This window comes from Myxine glutinosa, chromosome 4, assembly GCF_964187855.1.
Source record: "Myxine glutinosa chromosome 4, kmMyxGlut1.1, whole genome shotgun sequence".
In the NCBI taxonomy this organism is placed as follows: Eukaryota; Metazoa; Chordata; class Myxini; order Myxiniformes; family Myxinidae; genus Myxine; species Myxine glutinosa.
In genome coordinates this window covers 14,442,005-14,463,648 of record NC_136264.1, presented here as the reverse complement: position 1 = coordinate 14,463,648, position 21,644 = coordinate 14,442,005, and the positions used below count along the sequence as shown (strand labels likewise).

Genomic DNA, 21,644 nt, shown 5'->3' with positions numbered 1-21,644 from the left:
CGCCCAATTGCGTACAGTGCATCGCCCAATTGCGTGCTGTGCATCGCCCAATTGCATACAGTGCACCCCCCCCCCCCCCATTGTGTGCAGTGCATCCCCCCAATTGTGTACAGTGCATCACCCAATTGTGTACAGTGCACCGCCCAACTGTGTGCAGTGCGTCCCACGGCTGTGTACAGTGCGTCCCCCGGCTGTGTACTGTGTGTCCCCCGGCTGTGTGCAGTGCGTCCCACGGCTGTGTGCAGTGCGTCCCCCAACTGTGTGCAGTGCGTCCCCCAACTGTGTGCAGTGCGTCCCCCAACTGTGTGCAGTGCGTCCCCCAACTGTGTGCAGTGCGTCCCCCAACTGTGTGCAGTGCGTCCCCCAACTGTGTGCAGTGCGTCCCCCAACTGTGTGCAGTGCGTCCCCCAACTGTGTGCATTGCATTCCCCAACTGTGTGCAGTGCATTCCCCAACTGTGTGCAGTGCATTCCCCAACTGTGTGCAGTGCATCCCCCAACTGTGTGCAGTGCATCCCCCAACGGTGTGCAGTGCATCCCCCAACGGTGTGCAGTGCATCCCCCAACTGTGTGCAGTGCATCCCCCAACTGTGTGCAGTGCATCCCCCAACTGTGTGCAGTGCATCCCCCAACTGTGTGCAGTGCATCCCCCAATTGTGCGCAGTGCATCCCCCAATTATGCGCAGTGCATCTCCAAATTGTGCGCAGTGCATCTCCCAATTGTGCGCAGTGCATCGCCAAATTGTGCGCAGTGCATCGCCCAATTGTGCACAGTGCATCACCCAATTTGGCGCAGTGCATCGCCCCATTGAGCGCAGTGCATCGCCCCATTGAGCGCAGTGCATCGCCCAATTGTGCGCAGTGCATCGCCCAATTGTGCACAGTACATCACCCAATTGTGTGCAGTGCATCACCCAATTGTGTGCAGAGCATCGCCCAATTGTGTACAGTGCATCGCCCAATTGTGTACAGTGCATCGCCCAATTGTGTACAGTGCATCGCCCAATTGCATACAGCGCATCCCCCCCATTGTGTGCAGTGCATCCCCCAATTGTGTACAGTGCACCGCCCAACTGTGTACAGTGCATCCCCCAACTGCGTACAGTGCATCCCCCAACTGTGTGCAGTGCATCCCTCAATTGTGCGCAGTGCATCTCCAAATTGTGCGCAGTGCATCTCCAAATTGTGCGCAGTGCATCGCCCAATTGTGCGCAGTGCATCGCCCAATTGTGCGCAGTGCCCCAATTGTGCGCAGTGCATCGCCCAATTGAGCACAGTGCATCGCCCAATTGTGCGCAGTGCATCACCCAATTGTGTACAGTGCATTGCCCAATTGTGTACAGTGCATCACCCAATTGTGTGCAGAGCATCGCCCAATTGTGTACAGTGCATCGCCCAATTGTGTACAGTGCATCACCCAATTGTGTACAGTACATCGCCCAATTGCGTACAGTGCATCACCCAATTGTGGTCTGTGCATCGCCCAATTGCATACAGCGCATCCCCCCCATTGTGTGCAGTGCATCCCCCAATTGTGTACAGTGCACCACCCAACTGTGTACAATGCATCCCCCAACTGTGTGCAGTGCATCCCCCAACTGTGTGCAGTGCATCCCCCAACTGTGTGCAGTGCCTCGCTCAATTGCGTGCAGTTCATCGCCCAAATGTGTACAGTGCACCGCTCGGCCAAATGTGTACAGTGCATCGCCCAATTGTGTACAGTGCATCGCCCAATTGTGTACAGTGTGTCGCCCAATTGCATGCACCACTCGCCCAATTGTGTACAGTGCATCGCCCAATTGCGTGCCGTGCATCGCCCAATTGCGTACAGTGCATCACCCAATTGTGTACAGTGCATCACCCAATTGTGTACAGTGCATCACCCAAATGTGTACAGTGCATCACCCAATTGCATGCACCACTCGCCCAATTGTGTACAGTGCATCGCCCAATTGTGTGCAGTGCATTTCCAAATTGTGTCCCAAACAAAATAATGATTAACATGTTTCTTTTGGAAGCACATATGATTCCGCACTCATATATTGTAAAATAAACTTTAAACACGGTTATCTCTGAAGCAGAAGAGCAGTGTACTTCAAATTTGCACAGTTCATCTTTTCAGTGTATAAAATGTCCCGAGACAAAATGAACAAAAAAAAGAGATCAAGTACCTAACTTTTTATGATATTTTTTCTGACAAGGCAAAGATAGTTTTACAAAATGTTGAATGTATTTTTTAATATGGTACACATTGTTGCAGTTCTAGGAACCAGCCCCAAAGGCAATGGCACCCAACATAGAGGTCCCTTAGCGGTTATTTCCATAATATAAGACCAGAGTAGTCCCTTCCACTTGTGTAGTGGGTTAGAATGTGATACAATGCGTTGGTGAGGGTTCGAGAGGTTTCCCCCCCTTTTCTCCCCATTTCCTGGTAGTTATTTCTAAATCCTATGCGAGCTTTGTGGGAAGGTGGGTGCTAATTTGCATATCGCGCCAAAACCTGGTTTGAATCGCCCGCTAGAACTCAACGACCACTTTGCCTTAATGCCTTATCCCCCATAAGCCTCTTTTAGACGACCCCATGAGTTCACAACGTTTACCAATAATTAATACACAATTTTATTTCCATTTGGGTTTTATTCACACATTAATTTCCATTGCATTGAGACATTGTACACGCCGTTCATTGCTCCACGACCCAAAAAACTTTACAACCCGCTAACCGCAACGTCACCTCCACCACACGAACTGTCCACCTTGAGAATTTGGGAATTTTCTTGGGAAAAGGCCTGGGAATTCCTCGTCCACCATGAGGAAGTGGTCACAGTAGCGAGCTATGCATTTCGTCAAATGAAGAAACGTGCAATGAAATTTCCCCAGGTTGACAATGTTGCCATCTTGCAAGCTTTGGCACTGTATGAAGGTGCTCGCCACTTCAAATGCTGCGAGGATTGCACCAAATGGCAGTCAGTAAAAAGAGAGCACGCGTCTGATCCAAAACTCCCAGGGGCAGTGCCATTTGGATGGTACACCGATGCCAATTATGATGGACAAATAATCAAAGCCACAATTTGCAAAACAGAGCAAGTACTGTCATTGCATTAAGAAGCAGATGCCGTCGGAGTAGTTTATGTGCAAAAGCTAAAGTAAAGTGTGTGGTTGCTTGCAAGTTTGCTGTCATTGCGACCAAGTGTGGCAGGTTGGAGAATTTGCAAGTCAATGGCAGTGATTAAATATGTTTTCATTTGAATAGAGGCATCATAATTTGGTGCTTTTAGATTTTGAAGAATCATTGGTAGTTGGCCAAACTCGGCTAGTAGAAAGACAATTATACAAAATTCCAAATAAATAAACTATTAATCATGTTAATTCGCTATATATGATGTTGTAGTGGCTACCGCTGGGTTTTCACAATCGCCTTGCACCTATCAAGGACACGGAGCGATCACCATGCCGGGCTCGTCCAGGACGCCCGGGCAGGCTCGCCCTCAACTTGCCAGGCCGCAGCCAGGACGCTGGGCCACGCCCCCTCTCGCCTTTCCTGGGCAAACGCTCCGGGATAATATGTATATATATTGCTGCCCGATAAACGGGCTTTTCAGAGTGCCTGAGTGTTTGGTTTGATTAAAGCAACTCAGATGAATTCCAGCTTTTTGTCGCGTCCATTCTTCCGATCGACGTGGGAGCCCCAGCTCCTTTATTGGTGACCTACCGACATGGACACGGCAGTCGCCCTTAAACTGCCTACCTTCTGGGAGGCTCACGCGGCGGTTTGGTTCGCACAGGCGGATTCCCTGTTCGCCCTGCGAGGCATCACGGCGGACGACACCCGCTTCCACCATGTGGTAGCAGCGCTCGGTTCGGCCACCGCGGCCCGCGCCCTGAGCCTCCTCGAGAGCCCGCCAGCCGCTGACAAATACGGCGCGATTAAGAAGCTTCTCCTCGACGCTTTTGCCCTCCCATCGGCGGAACGCGCACGGCGCCTGCTCGACCTGCCCGAGCTCGGCGACACGCGCCCTTCCGAGCGAATGGACTACATGCTTTCACTGCTCGGCGAGCACTCTCCGGCATTCCTGTTCCGGGAGCTGTTCCTCCGTCAGCTGCCTAACCCGGTACGCCTCGCCCTGGCAAGCACGACGATCACAGATCCCCGGGCCCTTGCCAGAGAAGCCGACAAGATCTCCGCCGCAGGACAGCACATTGCAGCGGCGACATGGGACCCACCGCCGTCCGACGCAACACCCATGGCGCCCGAGCACCCGGCACGGTCGACGACCGAACTGCCGACGCAATTGGCGGCCGCTACACCGAGCCGACCACCTCCAGCACGACGACCGGGGCCTCCACCTGACCAAGCGTGGTGTTACTATCATGCCAGGTTCGGACAGAAGGCCCGGACATGCCGACCCCCGTGCACCTTCGGCAGGCCGGGAAACGGCCGGGCCGGCGTTCATTACCAGCCATGAGCGCCGGCCACACGGGCAACTTACTGTTCATCACGGATAAAGCGTCCGGACGGCGCTTCCTGTGCGACACCGGCGCCCAACTGAGCGTCATACCCGCCTCTGACCAGGACAGGCAATCCGCGGTTTGCGGCCCCTCCTTGGTTGCGGCCAACGGATCGACCATCCGCACCTTCGGCCCGCGCAACGTCACCCTCTGCTTCGGCGGCCAACGCTTTGCTTGGACGTTTGTAACCGCAAACGTGCCCATGGCTCTGCTAGGCGCCGACTTCCTCTGCGCACACGGACTGCTGGTGGACGTCCAACGGCGTCGTTTAATCAACGCCGAAACCTTCAGCTCCCTGGTATGCACATTGAGCAGCTCCGTGCCGACCGAGCTGGCATGCGCCGTCCCGGCGGCGAACGAGTTTGCTCGCCTGCTCACGGAGTTCCCGGCCCTCACGCGGCCGACGTTTTCGGCCGTCGCAGTACGGCATGGGATCGAGCACCACATACCAACCACGGGCCCGCCGGTCTACGCCAGGGCCCGCCGCCTCGACCCAGCCAAGCTCGCCGTGGCGAAGGCCGAATTCGACGCGTTGGAGCACCTCGGCATCGTGCGGCGCTCCGATAGTGCGTGGGCCTCGCCACTGCACATCGTGCCAAAGCCGGGGGGTGGATGGCGCCCGTGTGGCAACTACCGCCGTCTCAATGACGCTACCACCCCCGACAGGTACCCGATCCCGCATATCCAAGACTTCTCCGCCCGTCTGGCGGGACGGGTCATTTTTTCGAAAATTGATCTCATACGGGGATATCACCAGGTACCTGTCAGGGCGGCCGACGTCCCTAAAACGGCAGTCATCACGCCGTTCGGCTTATTCGAATTCTTGCGGATGCCGTTTGGTCTCAAGAACGCGGCTCAGGCGTTCCAGCGCTTGATGGACGGCGTGCTGCGTGACCTGCCGTTCCTTTTCGTTTACCTGGACGACATCCTCGTCGCCAGCACGTCCCGGGCCGAGCACCTCCTCCACCTCCGAACACTGTTCGGGCACCTCAGCGAGCACGGCCTCATCGTCAACCCGGCCAAATGCCACTTCGGCACGACGGCCGTTGATTTTTTGGGCCACCACATCACCAAGAACGGGGCCGTGCCGCTGCCAACCAAGGTCGAGGCCATCACCACGTTCCCGCACCATAAAGGCCCTGCAGGAATTCCTGGGAATGGTGAATTTTTATCACCGCTTCGTGCCCCGCGCTGCTCAACTCATGCGGCCCCTCTACGAAGCCCTCCGGGGCAAGCCGGCCAAGCACGACATCGCCTGGTCCGCAGCAATGGATGCGGCCTTCCAAAGCTCAAAGCGGGCCCTCGCCGACGCAACACTGCTCGCTCACCCGGTGCTCAATGCTCCCATCGCCCTCACCACGGATGCCTCCGACTACGTGGTGGGCGCCGTACATGAGCAATGGGTGAACGGGGTTTGGCAGCCACTCGCTTTTTTCAGCCGGCAGCTCCGGCCGAACGAGCTCAAATGCAGCACGTTTGACCGGGACCTCCTCGGTCTACACCTGGCCGTCCGCCATTTCCGCCACCTCCTGGAGGGCCGACCTTTCACGGCGTTCGTCGACCACAAGCCGTTGGTTTACGCCATGGCCAAGGTCACGGAGCCGTGGTCGGCCCGCCAACAGCGCCACCTCTCCGCCGTGTCGGAGTTTACCACGGACATCCGGCACGTCGCCGGCAAAAACAACGCCGTGGCCGACTGTCTTTCCCGGGCCAGCGCGAACGCGGTCCACCTGGGCGTGGACTTTGCACTTATGGCGGCGGACCAAACCACCGACACCACGGTGCAAGCCCTCCGGGCGGCGGACACGGGCCTCCGCCTGGTCGACATCCCCTTCGCGGACACTGTCCTGCTCTGTGACGTCTCCCAAGGCCAGCCTCGCCCCATCGTGCCCGTCACCTGGCAACGCCGCATCTTCGCCTCCCTCCACGGCCTTTCCCACCCGGGCCGGAAAGCTTCCCAGAAGCTGGTGTCGGCGCGATTCGTCTGGCACGGTCTTCGTCGGGACGTCCGCGATTGGACCAGCACCTGCACGGCCTGCCAACGGGCCAAGGTCCACCGACACACCCAGGCCCCGCTGGCACCTTTCACCGTGCCCGAACGACGTTTCGACCACGTCAACGTGGATCTGGTGGGCCCCCTCCCCCCGTCACGGGGGTTCACACACCTGCTCACCATGGTGAACAGGACCACCAGGTGGCCGGAGGCCGTTCCCCTCGTCTCCACCACCACCGCCGACGTGGCGCAGGCTTTCATCGCCACCTGGGTCGCCCGCTTCGGTGCACCGGCGGACATCTCGTCAGACCGCGGACCACAGTTCACCTCCGAGCTGTGGGGCGTGGTCGCCCGCAAGCTGGGGGTCAAGCTCCACCGTACTACGGCCACCACCCCCAAGCAAACGGGTTGTGCGAGCGATTCCACCGCTCCATGAAGGCCGCGCTCATGGCCGGCCTTCAAGACGGCGGTTGGGCCGACCGGCTGCCGTGGGTCCTTTTGTGCCTCCACACGGCCCCCAAGGAGGACTTCCAGGCATCCACCGCCGAGCTTGTCTATGGCCAGGCGCTACGTGTCCCGGGCGAATTTGTGCCCGACGCTACCAGTCCCTGGTCCGCAGCTCACCAGCGCTCGGACCTCCAGGAGGCCGCCCGACGGTTTGCCCCCGTGCCAACATCCCACCACGGTGACCCCCAATCCTACGTCCCCCCAGCACTTCGCACAGCAGAGTATGTTTTTGTGCGTCACGACGCACATCGGGGGCCACTCCGGCCGCCGTACGACGGGCCCTTCCGGGTGCTGCGACGAGACGACAAGTCGTTCGTCATCGACATCGGCGGCAGGTCGGACCGGATTGCGGTGGACCGCCTCAAGCCGGCGCACGTGGACGTCGACCACCCACCACGGGTGGCCCTTCCGCCACGGCGAGGCCGCCCCCCGTCCACGGTGCCCCCCACTCGACCGCCCACCACCACACCGGACCCCCTCCCACGACCCGCCAGGGGTCGCTTCGGCCGGGTCATCAGGACCCCCCTCAAATTGACCCTGCCGGTGCAAGTCGATTCTGGGGGGACGTGTGTAGCGGCTACTGCTGGGTTTTCACAATCACCTTGCACCTATCAAGGACGCGGAGCGATCACCATGCCGGGCTCGTCCAGGACGCCCGGGCAGTTACGCGCTCAACTTGCCAGGCCTCGGTCGGGACGCCCGGGCATGCCCGGGCAGGCTCGCCCTCAACTTGCCAAGCCGCAGCCAGGACGCTGGGCCACGCCCCCTCTCGCTTTTCCTGGGCAAACGCTCCGGGATAATATGTATATATATTGCTGCCCGATAAACGGGCTTTTCAGAGTGCCTGAGTGTTTGGTTTGATTAAAGCAACTCGGATGAATTCCAGCTTTTTGTCGCGTCCATTCTTCCGATCGACGTGGGAGCCCCAGCTCCTTCAATGTTTCATTATAAACTACTGTATGTAAGTTGTTCTACGATATAAACATAAATGTCAAATGAGTCGCAGGACATGTATGCACTAAATAACAAGAATACGCATGTACAAAAATGAAAATAGAGGAGATTGATATACTGCACTAATGAGGTCTCAGGTTCAGCTATACTACTGTATACTATACTTCTATATACTATACAATCTATACTATATACTATACATATATACTATACATATAAACACATACAGTCACGTGAAAAAGTAAGTACACCCCGGTGTAAAGTTTTGACTTTTTCAACATATTTCAACATACAGCTATTTGATCTTCATTTCAACAATATCGAAAGATAAAGGTGATATAATATAACAAATATCATGAAACATTTACATTTTGTAGTCCATTATATAATTTAAATAAACATAAATGCAAATTTCGCATGTGGAAAAAGTAAGTACACCCTTGGCTCTAATAGGTGGTATTGCCCCCTTTGGCAGAAACAATCTCAAGTAGGCGTTCCTTATAACTGTCTACCAGTCTCTGACATCGACTGGAAGAAATTTTTGCCCACTCCTCCATGCAGAATTCTTTCAGCTGTGCGATGTTTGAGGAGTTTCTTGCATGCACAGCTCGTTTCAAATCCCCCCACAACATCTCGATGGGATTTACATCCGGGCTTTGACTTGGCCATTCCAGAACCCTCCATTTCTTTCTTTTCAGCCATTCCTTGGTGGATTAACTGGTATGTTTAGGGTCATTGTCATGTTGCTGTTGCAATGTCCACCTTCGGTTGAGCTTCAACTTTCCGACAGATGGCCTCACATTATCCTCAAGCACCCTCTGGTACAATGAAGAATTCATAGTGGATTCTATGATGGTGAGCTGCCCAGGCCCTGATGCAGCAAAGCTGCCCCAAACCATATTATTTCCACCACCATGCTTTACAGTTGGTATCAGGTTATTGTGGTCAAATGCTGTCTTTGGTTTTCGTCAAACATGTCTTCTGGTACTGTGGCCAAATAGCTCTACCTTTGACTCATCTGTCCAGAGTACATTGTTCCAGAAGTGCTGGTCTTTGCCTAGGTGTTCATTGGCAAACTTTAGTCTTGCAGAGGAGAGAGAGGAGAGAGAGGAGAGAGAGAGAGAGGAGAGAGAGGAGAGAGAGGGGAGAGAGAGGAGAGAGAGGGGAGAGAGAGGGGAGAGAGAGGAGAGAGAGAGGAGAGAAGAGAGGAGAGAAGAGAGGAGAGAAGAGAGGAAGAGAAGAGAGGAAGAGAAGAGAGAAAGAGAAGAGAGGAAAAGAGAAAGAGAAAGAGAAAGAGAAGAGAGAAAAGAAAGAGAAAGAGAAAGAGAAAGAGAGAAAGAGAAAGAGAAAGAGAGAAAGAGAAAGAGAAAGAGAAAGCGAGAGAGCGAGAGAGCGAGAGAGAGAGAGAGAGAGAGAGAGAGAGAGAGAGAGAGAGAGAGAGAGAGAGAGAGAGAGAGAGAGAGAGAGAGAGCGAAACAAGAGGGAAAGGGCATGGGGAGCCCTGACCATGATCGGCACTCTGACCATGATCACGCTACCCTGACGAATCCGGGAAGCCAGCAAGAATGGGGAAGATTTGACTCCCGACCTGCGTTGGGGGGTACAACCACCATTAAGTGGCGTCCCCGATAGTTGTATATGCTTGTTGTAATCCATGCAGCGGTCATCAGAGGTAATATTGATATCAATGAAATTGTTACTGGTATAAACGCCCATCAAAAATGACAGGTTGGAACAATGTATTCCACGGTGCAGCCTCGTGAGCGTGCCAAAGACCACTGCCTTGGCCTAGTGTCAGGAGTGCTTATATCTTTTTATTTATTAGACATCATATGGATGTAAATGAACACTCGTTTTACTCTGCGTCCGTTGCACATCACGTACAGCGAATTTCACCTCCCTGTACCTTGTATTTTTTTTTTTATGCTTCTGTATACCACCCTTGAGGCTCGGTTTCCAAGCCACTGTCTACATTTCCAATAGAAGAGACATAATTACTCTTTTATGGAAAATGTTTTTCAAGTTTGTTTTATCCTCAAAAAATAGACCACAGTGAACACATTCGTGTTAAAATATTGGCCTTTAAAACCAGACTCAAATTGTCCTTATGAAAGGGGACAATCATCAGTACAAACACACAACCCGACATGGTTTTTTATATTGTAGATATGTATATGTTGAGTAGTACCTGAGTTATAGACAATAATGCGCGATACAAATACTGAAATCGAATTAAAATAATGTAATTTTTAAACAATTTTTGGTTGTTCTTAATTTTCTCAAAATTGTAAAACTTTGTGGGCATTGCATCGTTGAATGAATATTTAGAATAAATAATGTTATATATAGAGGAGAGATTATATATCTATTATATATATATATATATATATATATATATATATATATATATATATATATATATATATATATATATATATATATATATATATATAAAATAAGGGAATATCGTATTTTTTGCTCAAACACGACCCAAATGGGATCACCTTTTGCCCAATAACTACATTTCGCAAGAGCTTTGGCTTAGCAAACCTCTTTATTATATTATTACTGGAGACATCATATCATGGAAGACTGCATCGTCCTGGCTTCACGTAGGCAAGAGCACAACATCTTGGATGTGAGAGATCTCTGGATCGCTCCTGGGAAATCGATCAGCTATCTCTGTGCTGCTGGTCTGTTCAACCAGAGCTGACTGGGGCAACACAACAACAACAACGACTAGAGACATCCATGTATCAAAAAAATAAGGCCTGCAAATTATATTGAGTGGTGTAAAGTGAAACTTTTTTTTGGAGGTCTGGATCCCCTACTAACTTGCTTTGAGCTCAAAATAAGAGAATCCGCATATGTTGTTGGTGAGCACACATACGTCTATTGAAGGTATATTAATAAGAGTGCCGATCTGAAAATACACGCACGCCCTTTAGTTCCGATTTTGCTGAAAAGCCTCCTCCTTTGGAGCTGGTTATGCGCCTTGCCCTTGTCTATTGATGAGTGAAAGGTGCCTGTCTGAATTTTCCAGTGGAGCAGACTTTGATGCGAAGAGAACACATACGAAGTGAATCCTCTAGTCATCCAATCAGCAGGAGTGAAAATGTGCAGCTCTTGAACCAAGCTGAAAAAGAATACAATTACGAACAAGTGCACTCACAAGCATGGAATGCCGGCACGACCAAGCCGAGCCGTGGGAAAGTGTCGCTGCATAGAAGTAAAATCATTCGTGGTATACCTGCAGATGCCCCGAGATGGAACTTAACCCATTAGAGATACGACGTTCCTCTACGACAGATGAAGTCAGTTCCTCTTACACTCCACGAGTCAAGCACTCAGAGTTCCACCTTGATTTGAGGATGAGAGGAATTCCAAATCAACAGATCTTCTTGTACTCACTGTGTCGTGTGTGGTTCTCCATCAGACTGGATTTGCTCTACATTTCATTGCACATTTGTCTGTTCGTGTCCAGCTTTTAGTTACTCTGGAATGCATTATCATTATAGGCATAGCACTTTCATGAAGCTCAATAATTATGAACAAGCAGTGAAACCATTTTATACATTTTGAAATTTTGAAATTTCATTTTGAAAACATTTTGTTACCTACTAGACATGCTGAATGGAGAAGGTGGATCAGACTCGGCAACGGTTGCTAGAGTGAGATGTGCATGGAAGAAGTTTCGGGAACTGAGTGGCGTGCTGATGGGGAGGAGAGTGTCGCTGAAGCTGAAGGGAAAGGTGTATGCTGCATGTGTGAGAAGTGTTATGATTTATGGGAGCGAGACATGGGTAATGAACGTAGAGCAGCAACGGAGGCTGGAAAGGGTGGAAGTGTGGAGTATCGTTGAGAGAAAAAACCACCGTTTAGAGGCCATTTTTCCCCGCAAAGCGGGGGTTGGCCTTTTCGGGGACCGTGGTTGTTGTTGTTTTTTGGTCCCCTTTTTGAAGCAATGTTTTATGGCCGGATGCCCTTCCTGCCGCCAACCCTGTCGCCTTTTTACGATAAACAGGGAATTACCAGTGTACTGGTACTCAATTTGCCGACCTCGGAAGGATGACAGGCTGAGTCAACCCCCCTGGCGTTAATTCAGCGATCGACCGGGATTCGAACCCAGGATCCTTGGATCCTAAGCTGGCACCCTAGCCGCTAGCCCAACACCATCGTTGAGAGAGAGGAAGACAAATGATGAATTGCGAAAGATGATGGGAATAGAGCCTGTGATGGATGCTGTGAAGAGAAACAGTTTGAGATGGTTTGGTTTGGTCATGTGTTGAGGAAGGATGAAAGTGACTGGTTGAGAAGAGTGATGGAAATGAATGTGGAAGGAAGTAGAGGTGGGGAAGACCGAGAAAGACTTGGCTAAAGATGGTCGAAGAAGAAATGCGGGCAAGGGGGTTAACAAGGGGAGATGCAGAAAATAGGGCAAAATGGAGAAGATTGTCATGGGGACCGCAGGGCTAACCCCCGCTCTTGCAGGGAAAATGGCCTTTAAAATGCCTGTTGTTGTGTGTTGTTGTAGTGAAACCAAGCAATACTTACAAAAAAAAAAACACTTTAATTCAAGGAGAGACAAAATGTCATTTTCCTAGATGCCTGATTAGGCCACAAAGTCACTTCTGAAAAACATCACAAAGAGATGTCACAGTGAGTTTCCTCTTCAGTTCGTGTGCGGATGTTTTTTGCCAAGCCCGAAATATCACACTCTTCACAGGTTCCACCATGAGGAAGCCATTGTCCTCAAAGCGTCCATGCAGCGTGCCAGCATCCAGAAACACAAACGGACTCACTGCAGAGGCCTTCAGAACGACTGTAAATCGCTGCGGTCCAGCAGGGTTCACAGCGGCAACCTGAAATTACAATGCGGAGACACAGCAAAACATCTTTGTGGTCTCCCTTCCTGCCAAGCAAAACAAACCAGATTATGACAGGTTTTAAAATATTCAGAACATGTGCCTTCTGGTTAGGGGATTTTTACATGTGCTGGTTGAATCTGCAGCTGCCACTTCCACCTCATTAAAGGTAAGTTTTCCGAAATGGATTTGTCGTGTTTTTCTGTTACATCTTCATCCCAGTATTGTTGTTTGTTTGTTTTTTGTCCTATTTTCCATGTTAAATTGTACCTTTTTGTGCTATATTTGTCAAATTTATTTTCATGTTGTTTGTTCAAGGTCTATTCCTCGGTTACCTGCCGTGAAAATTATATGTAGCTTTTGTCGCTGTGTTCCTCGTTTTGCTTCTTTATTCCCAAATATTGAACTTTCTACCTCCTTAGCATTATCCTATTTCCCCTTCTGAAAAAAACAACTACTTTTTCACTCCACAACAATCTCATTCCACTTGAATTTCCTTCTGCCTGTCCTACATTCTTTTTTTTTTCTTCCTTTTCAAAATATCTCCAAACTGAATCTTCATTAAATACAAATGATTTTTCCTTCTTCCTTTAAAAGCATCTAAAAATTTAAAAAAAAGATTCGTTGTACACCGCTCCTTTCCTATATGTTCACCATGCGTTGCATGACGTCATTGCCGGGCACCGAAGGGGGCCCGGCAATGACGCGCGCTGAAAGGGAGTACTCAGTTTTCACTCCGGTTTCTTGTTTTCTCGTTTTCTTGTTTGTTTGTCCGGGCGATATCTCAGCCATCCTTTGAGCTAGGAAGCTAAAATTTCGGCACAATAGTGAGCAAGCACTTTGGTAAAAATGGTATATTTCGTTTTTTGATGAATTGATTAAATGATGAGTTATTTCATTATTAGCAATTAATTAAGAACCTATTTATTTCCTTTCTCATCTGGGCATTATCTCAGGCAACTTTTGAGCTCGGAAGCTGATATTTGGACATGCCGATGACCAAGTGATTTGGCTGTAAAGGCTAATTTTGATTTATTGATTAATCAATTCATCGATTAATTAATTCAATTAAGGACTTCATTAATTTTTCTTTAAGTTACAGACTCGGATGAAACGGTGGTGGTTTAGGTATTCTATTAGCCAATTGATTAATTATTTTTTTCATGATTATTTATTTATTTATTTTCATTTATTAGTCATTTATTTATTTTCTTTCTCATCTGGGCAATATCACAGGCACCATTTGAGCTAGGAAGCTGAAATTTGGACATGACAGTGACCAAGTGATTTGGCTATAAAGGATATTTTTGATTTATTGATTAATAAATTAATTATTTAATTTTTCAAATGAATGACTTATTTAATTATTTTTCAAAAAGTTACAGCTTTGGATGAAGCACTGGTGGTTTAGGTATGCTATTAGCCAATTGATTAATTGTTTTATTATTTTATGATTATTATTTATTTTCTTTCTTTCTCATCTGGGCAATATCTCAGGCACCTTTTGAGTTAGGAAGCTGATATTTGGACATGACAATGACCAAGTGATTTGGCTGTAAAGGCTATTTTTGATTTATTGATTAATCAATTAATCGATTAATTATTTCATTATTCGGATTAATGAGTTAATTTATTGATTTTTTTTTTTTAGTTTCAGATGTGGATGAAACGGTGGTGGTTTGGGTATTCTATTTGCCCATTGATTAATTATTTTATTTTTATTATTATTTTTAATTGTTAATCATTTATTTATTTTCTTTCTCATCTGGGCAATATCTCAGGCACCTTTTGAGCAAGGAAGCTGAGTCTATGGGCCTATCACTTTCCCATCACAGACAGTTCAGTGGTCTCAATGTCTTCTACCACCTCCTCTCTGGTCTTGCACCCTCTGCTCTTTCCAGGCTTTCAATTCCCCTCCAGAGTTCTGCAGGCCACACGGCCCAGGGTTCTGCAGGCCACACAGCCAACCATCAACCCCCTTCTGGTGATCCATGATCCCCCCCATGACCCCCTCCATGATCACTGACACCTCCACTCATTTGTTCCTCTTTTTTTCCCCACCTGAAGAACCAACTTCCATATTCCACATCCTCCATCCAAAACCACATGTTTTTATTTTTCTACCCCTTACCCTAAGTCCACCACCTCCTTCCAAACTTTGTTTTCCCTCCTGAGTTTCCTTCTGTATCCATCTTGTCAACCCCATGCATCCTTTCCTGCCCCCCATTCCTCCCTGCACCCATTATTTGTCCTTCTATTTCTCTCTTTCTATTTTGTCCCTCATCCCTGCTGTTTTTGTGCTCCCCCTTCCCCCCCCCCCCTCTATTTCCTGTTCTTTTCGTTCTGTTGCATCCTGATCCATTTAGTGTTCTCGCTCTTCCATGAGCATTGACTCTGTATACGAAAAAAAGAAAGAACTGAAGGCACCACCAAGTGTAGCTCCCCATCATGCAAAGCTCAGATTTAACGTCTTGACCACCAAGTGGTTTTCATCTGGAAATGTTGAGTTGGTGGGGTGGGGGTGTCCGCAGCAGGTAGATGGATATTCAACTTCATAGAATTTGCTTGATGTGTGTTTATTTTGTCTCATAATTCGTCTGGACATGTATCTTACCATTCAGTGACTGGAAGATAATAACATTTAAATGGGACATCTAGAAATGAGTCAGTACCAAGTACATGATGCCTCACCTTCACTAATCCATGGAGCCCTTTGACGCGATGCAGGGGAACTGGAAAATGATAATTCCTCTGCCCATAGTGGATACCATTGGAGGTCATGAGTTGTGCAGTAAGCAGGCAGCGAGTGGGAGAGCAGTGCGCACATGATTCTAGAAGCGTAGAGAGAGGACGTCGAAGGACCGACTGGGAAGTGCGTGCATACAGCAGAAATTCTGAACTGTTGAGATGGCATGCCGGTTGGAAAGAGTCCCACTGGTAAACAGTCAGCTGCAGAATAAGAATGAATGGAGAGGAGGTGAGTGGGGGGAAGGAGCATCAAGAAGGTTTGGTTTAAAATATTTGGTCTTGTTACGTCATCTTTGGTTCAATTAAATCTGGTGGATTGTCATGGCAAGACAAAAGTGTCGAAGAAGGAATACAGCAAAACCAATATTGCAGTCTTTCACTAAAAGAAAGAAAGATTACACACACAAAACATTTTAAGGAAAAAAAGAATAGTGTAAAACCTTTCTCATGCAATGACATTGTAAAGATGGTCAGTGATCAATTGTTAAGATATGTAGTTTCATATTCACAAGCCACTGACACCGACAAGACCAATCAGGAAGTGAATCAAAAATAACATTGAGGGAATACAAGTCTGAGTCTTCAATCTACTCCTGAGGAGTTTCACAATGAGATTTCAAAATTAAGTACGAATGATAATGAGGTCTTTTGCGCACGTGCCTTGTGTCCGTTTTAAATGACCCTGTTCTGCACGTCAGGCACTTTTAACCTGCCGTTGTTAGCGTGAAATCTGTAATTCAAATAGTCATTTTAACATAATTTTCAGCATTTAGGTGAAAGAGTAGCAATTGAAAAATGGCTAACCATAATTGTTCCATTCCTGAATGCAAATCGGATTCACGGAAATATAGAACCACCTTTAGAGGCCATTTTCCCCCGCAGAGTGGGGGTTGGCCTTTTTCAGGCACCGTGGTCCCCTTTTTGAAGCAATGTTTTATGGCCGGATGCCCTTCCTGCCGCCAATCCTGTTAGTCGCCTCTTGCGACACACAGGGAATTACCAGTGAGCTGGTACTCAATTTGCCGACCTCGGAAGGATGACAGGCTGAGTCAAACCCCCTGGCGTTAATTCAGCGATAGACCGGGATTCAAACCCAGGATCCTAGGATCCCAAGCCGGCACCCTAACCTCTAAGCCAACACCAGGCTACTCACGGAAAATATATGATATACAAGAAATATTCATGGGTGAGAAGTGTCGCGTTCGTACCATTTACTGTTCGTACAAGTGAGTGGCGGCAGTGGATATAGCATATGCATGTACACGCGCGCACGCGCATACGCACACAAACACACACCTCATGTTTGCAATATATGCAAAAATCCAGTGTGATTTATCTTCTGGCCACGGAACCAAACGAAAAAAAAATCTAAATTAATAACGGTCCTTGCAACTCATAGTCCAAGAGCATTAGCACCAAATAAGGTGAAACCCCGAACAAATTCAAACAAAGCTGAAAATTTCAGGATATGTTCAGAAAACTGTCCTGAATAACATACTAAAAGTCCCCAGACATCGCCCTTGTGCTTCAGCGGAAATTCAAGATGGCGTCCAAAATGGCGGCAATTTTGGCATTTTATCATATTACCACCTAAAAACATGATAGAAATGCAAACAGGGTGTCAAAATACATGTTTTCAAGCACGAGGATTGTTTTAAAGATTACATTATGAGTTTATAGGATTTATATGTGTCATTTTCAAGGTCAAATGATATTTATCAAGGTCATTGTTGGCCAAAAACGGCCGTAACTCTGAAACATATTATCTAGGCTCTTAGGACCTAGGTTTATTCTATTATAGGTTTATACTAGGTTTATTTTATAATATGTCTTATTCCCACTGGGCGACGCGATGGTATTGTGACGTCATAGGCGAATGACGTCATAGGCGAATGATGTCACGCTAGATGACCTGACTTCTCAGTAGTAGTCTCACGTCACTGTGTTGTCACTTTTAGCATCATCATCACAAATCAATGTATTTGATTGTGATAGAGAAATGAACAAACTGTATCTAAAGTACTCAAGAACATACTACTGGTAAGTTTATGATTTTTGGCACATTGTGTCTCCGCTAAGACGTTATGCGCTTGACCTTGCTTGAATTGTGTTGCTTGTGCCAAGGACAATCTAAAAAAGAAATATGATATATCCGCTATGATAGAAACTAGTAGCAAAATCGCACTCAAACGAAGGAAACCCTTCAGCAATGTTCAGACCATTGAATATAAGGACAGTGTTTCGAAACGCGCAAGAGAAAGATGTGATGAGTGGGGCAACAAAGTTGCCAAGAGAATAGATGCCGTCATAGATTTGGTAGCAGCTGAGGCCAAATACCATAGAGCCTGTGGTGTTGAGTTCTTTACTAATACTGAGAAAACACAATCCGTTGGCAAACCAGCTGACGCTGTAAGAGATTATGCCTTCAATACACTCCAAGTTCATTTATAGATGAGAATGATGAATGTCAGTTTTCTATTTCGGTGCTCATGGAACATATGGAAACGTTTCTTCAAGGTGAAGAAGGGTATTCCATCAAATACTTCAAACAGAAGCTGAACGAACGTTATGGTGAGGACATCATCATCACAAGTATCCCTGGAAAGACTAGCATTGTCAGTTTTCGTGACTCTGCGCACCGGATCCTTCGTGAAAAGTGGGTGACCGACAGAACAACTGGGAATTATAACGAAAATGATCGAATAATTGAAATGGCTGCATCAATTATTCTTGATGATATTCGCTTATCAATTTATGATCTCACTGAATACCCCACAATGAAAGACACTGAGAATGGTAACACCTTGATTCCTGACTCACTAAAGCGTTTCTTGCAAAAATTGCTAGATCCGAAGGATAAACAGTCTAGAGTTGTAAACAGACGGTGCACGGCCAGAGCCCATTCCATCATTTCAACCTGCAGGCCGAGGTCATTTAGCTCACCATTGCTACTTGCCATTGCATTGTACATACATCGCAACTACGCCTCACGTGAGCTGATAGATATCCTGAGCAGTATCACCTTTGCTGACGATTATAAGGAAGTGCAACGCTTTGAGAATAGTCTAATACCCACTTGCGAACCTTCCTATGGCTTGAATGGTTTTACGCAATTTGTGTTTGACAATGCGGACTTCAACGTAGCTACGCTGACCGGTCACAACACATTTCATGCTATGGGTGGAATAGCATGTGCAACTCTATTCATGTGAATAGCATGTCTTTCCGTCTTCTACCGACTCCTCTCTGGCCTTGCCCCCCCAGCCCTCTCTGGGCTCTGTCCCCCAAATATTCCTACAGGTCGCACAAGATCTGCCTGCAACCCTCTTATGGTTAAACTGCCAAAATCAAGACTTTCTGCTCACCTTCACTCCTTCATTCCTCTTTTCTCCCGCCTCTGGAACAAACTCCCTCACTCTCTTCAATCCCACTCCACCCTCCAGGTCTTTAAAACAGCTGTTCACCACCATCTCTTATCCTCCCCCATCCAAAACCTTGATCTTTTCTACCCCTGCTAATTTGGGTCCCCTTGTGTTTTATACCTCTCCCCGCCCCCCCCCCCCCCCCTCCCCTTCCAACGCCTCCTGCCCCCAAGCCCTCTCCCTCCCACACTTCTCCCTGCTCTCAAATGTTGTGGTTGTGTGCTTCCCCTTCTATCCCCATCTTGTCTTCCGCTCCCTCTTTTTGTATATTTTGTTTGTCTGGTTGATTTGTTTGTGAAATAAATGTTAGCTCTTTCACGAGCCTTGATTCAGTATACAAAAAAAAAAAAAAAAAAAAAAAAAAAAAACTCCTTACGGAACAGTGGATAAGTCGCCCATCAAGCGCACAGCGAAAGCACCATCAACAGAGCTATTAGGTACATTTGCGCAAATCCCCATCAAGACTTGCAGCAAACCGCCAGTTCCTGGGCTTCAGTGTGTAACAGTTGAGTCTCTGAACATTTCTGACAGTCAAATTCTTCAAGCGACAGCTTTTGATTTGGTTTGGATGCTTGGGTATGTGTTGAACCTATCATCTCGAGTTCCTTGGAGTGGATTCATGAAAACTGTTGTGAGGAATGTCGAGTTTCATACCTCCAGAATTGAAACTCTCCCCTTCATCAATCTTGATCCTAGTAACCCCAGCACCTTCTACTCTGCACTGTGTTTTGCCCAAGAACAAAGTTAAAAACATGATCTGAAAATCTGTCCTGTAACTTTTGATCAGCCTTTGTTCCAGAAGGCTTCAGAAATAGTTGCTGCTTCCAACGACTTGGACAGAGTGATTGTTCGACTTGGTGGATTTCATCTTCTGATGTCATATCTTGGTAGTATAGGCCATATCATGTCAGGGAGTGGGTTAGCGGAACTGTGGGGAAGAGTGTATGCCAATGGGTCTGTGGTACACATGCTGACTGGCCATGCTTACTCTCGAGCAGTGCGGGCTCACATTCTCTCCTTGTTAGCTCTCATAAGTGTCCTGCTGGAGAAGTCTGACTCGTTAAACCAGACTGACAGAGAACACCTGGCCTGTGTGCACGACAACACTATTCACCAAGATGTAGGCACCGCTAATGTAGAAGAGGACGAAGTTGTTACGCAGTTCCACCAACTACTGTCACAACAGCTTGACCAAGCAGCTAGCCATAGTAGAACTGGCAAGCTATGGGTGCAATACGTCCATCAGGTTATCCTGATGCTGAACTTTGTCCGAGCTGAGAGGACAGGTGATTGGAAGTTCCACCTTCACAGTGTAAGGGAGATGATTCCACATTTCCACGCAGCTGGTCATCTTCCTTATGCCAAATCTGCCAGACTCTACCTCCAGCAGATGGAATCCATCAACAAAGTCATGCCACCTGATGAGTATAGTTTGTTCACTGACAAAGGTTACTTCACAATCTGCCGAGCTAATTAATTCTGGGCTGGGAATTTCTCTGATCAAACAATCGAGCAGTTCTTGATGAGGATGCTGAAAATGAGTGGGGGAATGACCCATGGTCGAGGTATTACCGACAGTACCTTGGCAAAATGGGTTCATGCTTTACCTCAATGTGTCCCTGTCTGTGATGATCTGGAGGAGTTCACTGGTGTACACACAACTAACTCGGAACAACATAAGGATCTCCGTTCATCCACCAAAGAAAAATTCAACACGGATCATGGTGTTTTCGTGCAGTGGTTGCAGGCGCATCCACCATTTGCTGGTTATCAACGAGACCGTCTGGTGTCAATCGCGACTGGAGTTGTAGCTGATGTCTCGGTCAACTGTGATGATGCAGTGAACGTCGGTCTTACTGCGGCCTCTAGGATAGCCGGCAAACACTTCACAGAGATCACACTGCACCGCAGCGACAAAGTGAAGACGTTGAATGATAAGCATAATAGCATCAACATCAGGGGGCAAAACACAGTCGTGAATCCTGATCTCTTCTTCAACAAGATAAACTGTGTCTTGAAGACTAGCTCGGACCTGGAAGAGTTTCTGGCATACGAACTTGGCCCTCAACCTTCTTCCCTGTTTCACAATGGCGCCATGCAGAAGACAAACAAGAGTTCCCTAGGTACACTCCTGAAGTCGTTTGTCCCTGCACAGCCGGACATGCCCGACAAGTGTCGCTACGTTGTGGATGGGGGTCATCTGTTGCAATCGATGTTCTGGCCACAACCATCGAAGTACAGTGATGTGTGTCATTGTTACATTTCCTATACTTTGAAACATTATGGAGCAGGCAACACTGTTGTATTTGATGGCTATAACACCAGCTCCACAAAGGCAGTTGACCAACAGCGGCGGGCAAAGAAAGCCACATCCAGTAACATCTTGTTTGACCATAACATGCAAACCACCACTTCCCAGGCAATCCCTTGCAGCCAACAGAGTGGGGATGGAGACTGCAGGATAATAATCTCATTCCCGTTGAAACAGACCAGCCCATTGCCCCTGACACTCTGCTAAACATGGTATCATGCTGCTGCAAAGCAGATGGCTGTGGCTCGTCGTGCGGTTGCAGGAAGCTTGGGTTACCTTGCTCCACCTTATGCGTCAAGTGCAATGGCCAGACCTGCAACAATGCTGCACCATTTC

General features: G+C 48.0%; 1 protein-coding gene across 2 annotated transcripts in view; it reads right to left on the bottom strand.

Annotated features, from left to right (window-relative positions):
* Window positions 1–9,974: 9,974 nt before the first annotated feature.
* The window catches only part of MANBA (mannosidase beta), a 166,018-nt gene continuing 154,348 nt past the window's right edge, over window positions 9,975–21,644 (bottom strand). For both annotated transcript variants that reach the window (XM_078775482.1, XM_078775483.1), the window contains exons 16-17: window positions 15,519–15,776; window positions 9,975–12,824 (exon numbers count right to left, since the gene is read on the bottom strand). In XM_078775482.1, coding sequence (XP_078631608.1) covers window positions 12,588–12,824; window positions 15,519–15,776 — 495 coding nt within the window. In that variant the 3' untranslated portion in view covers window positions 9,975–12,587. The remainder of the gene's footprint in view (window positions 12,825–15,518; window positions 15,777–21,644) is intronic.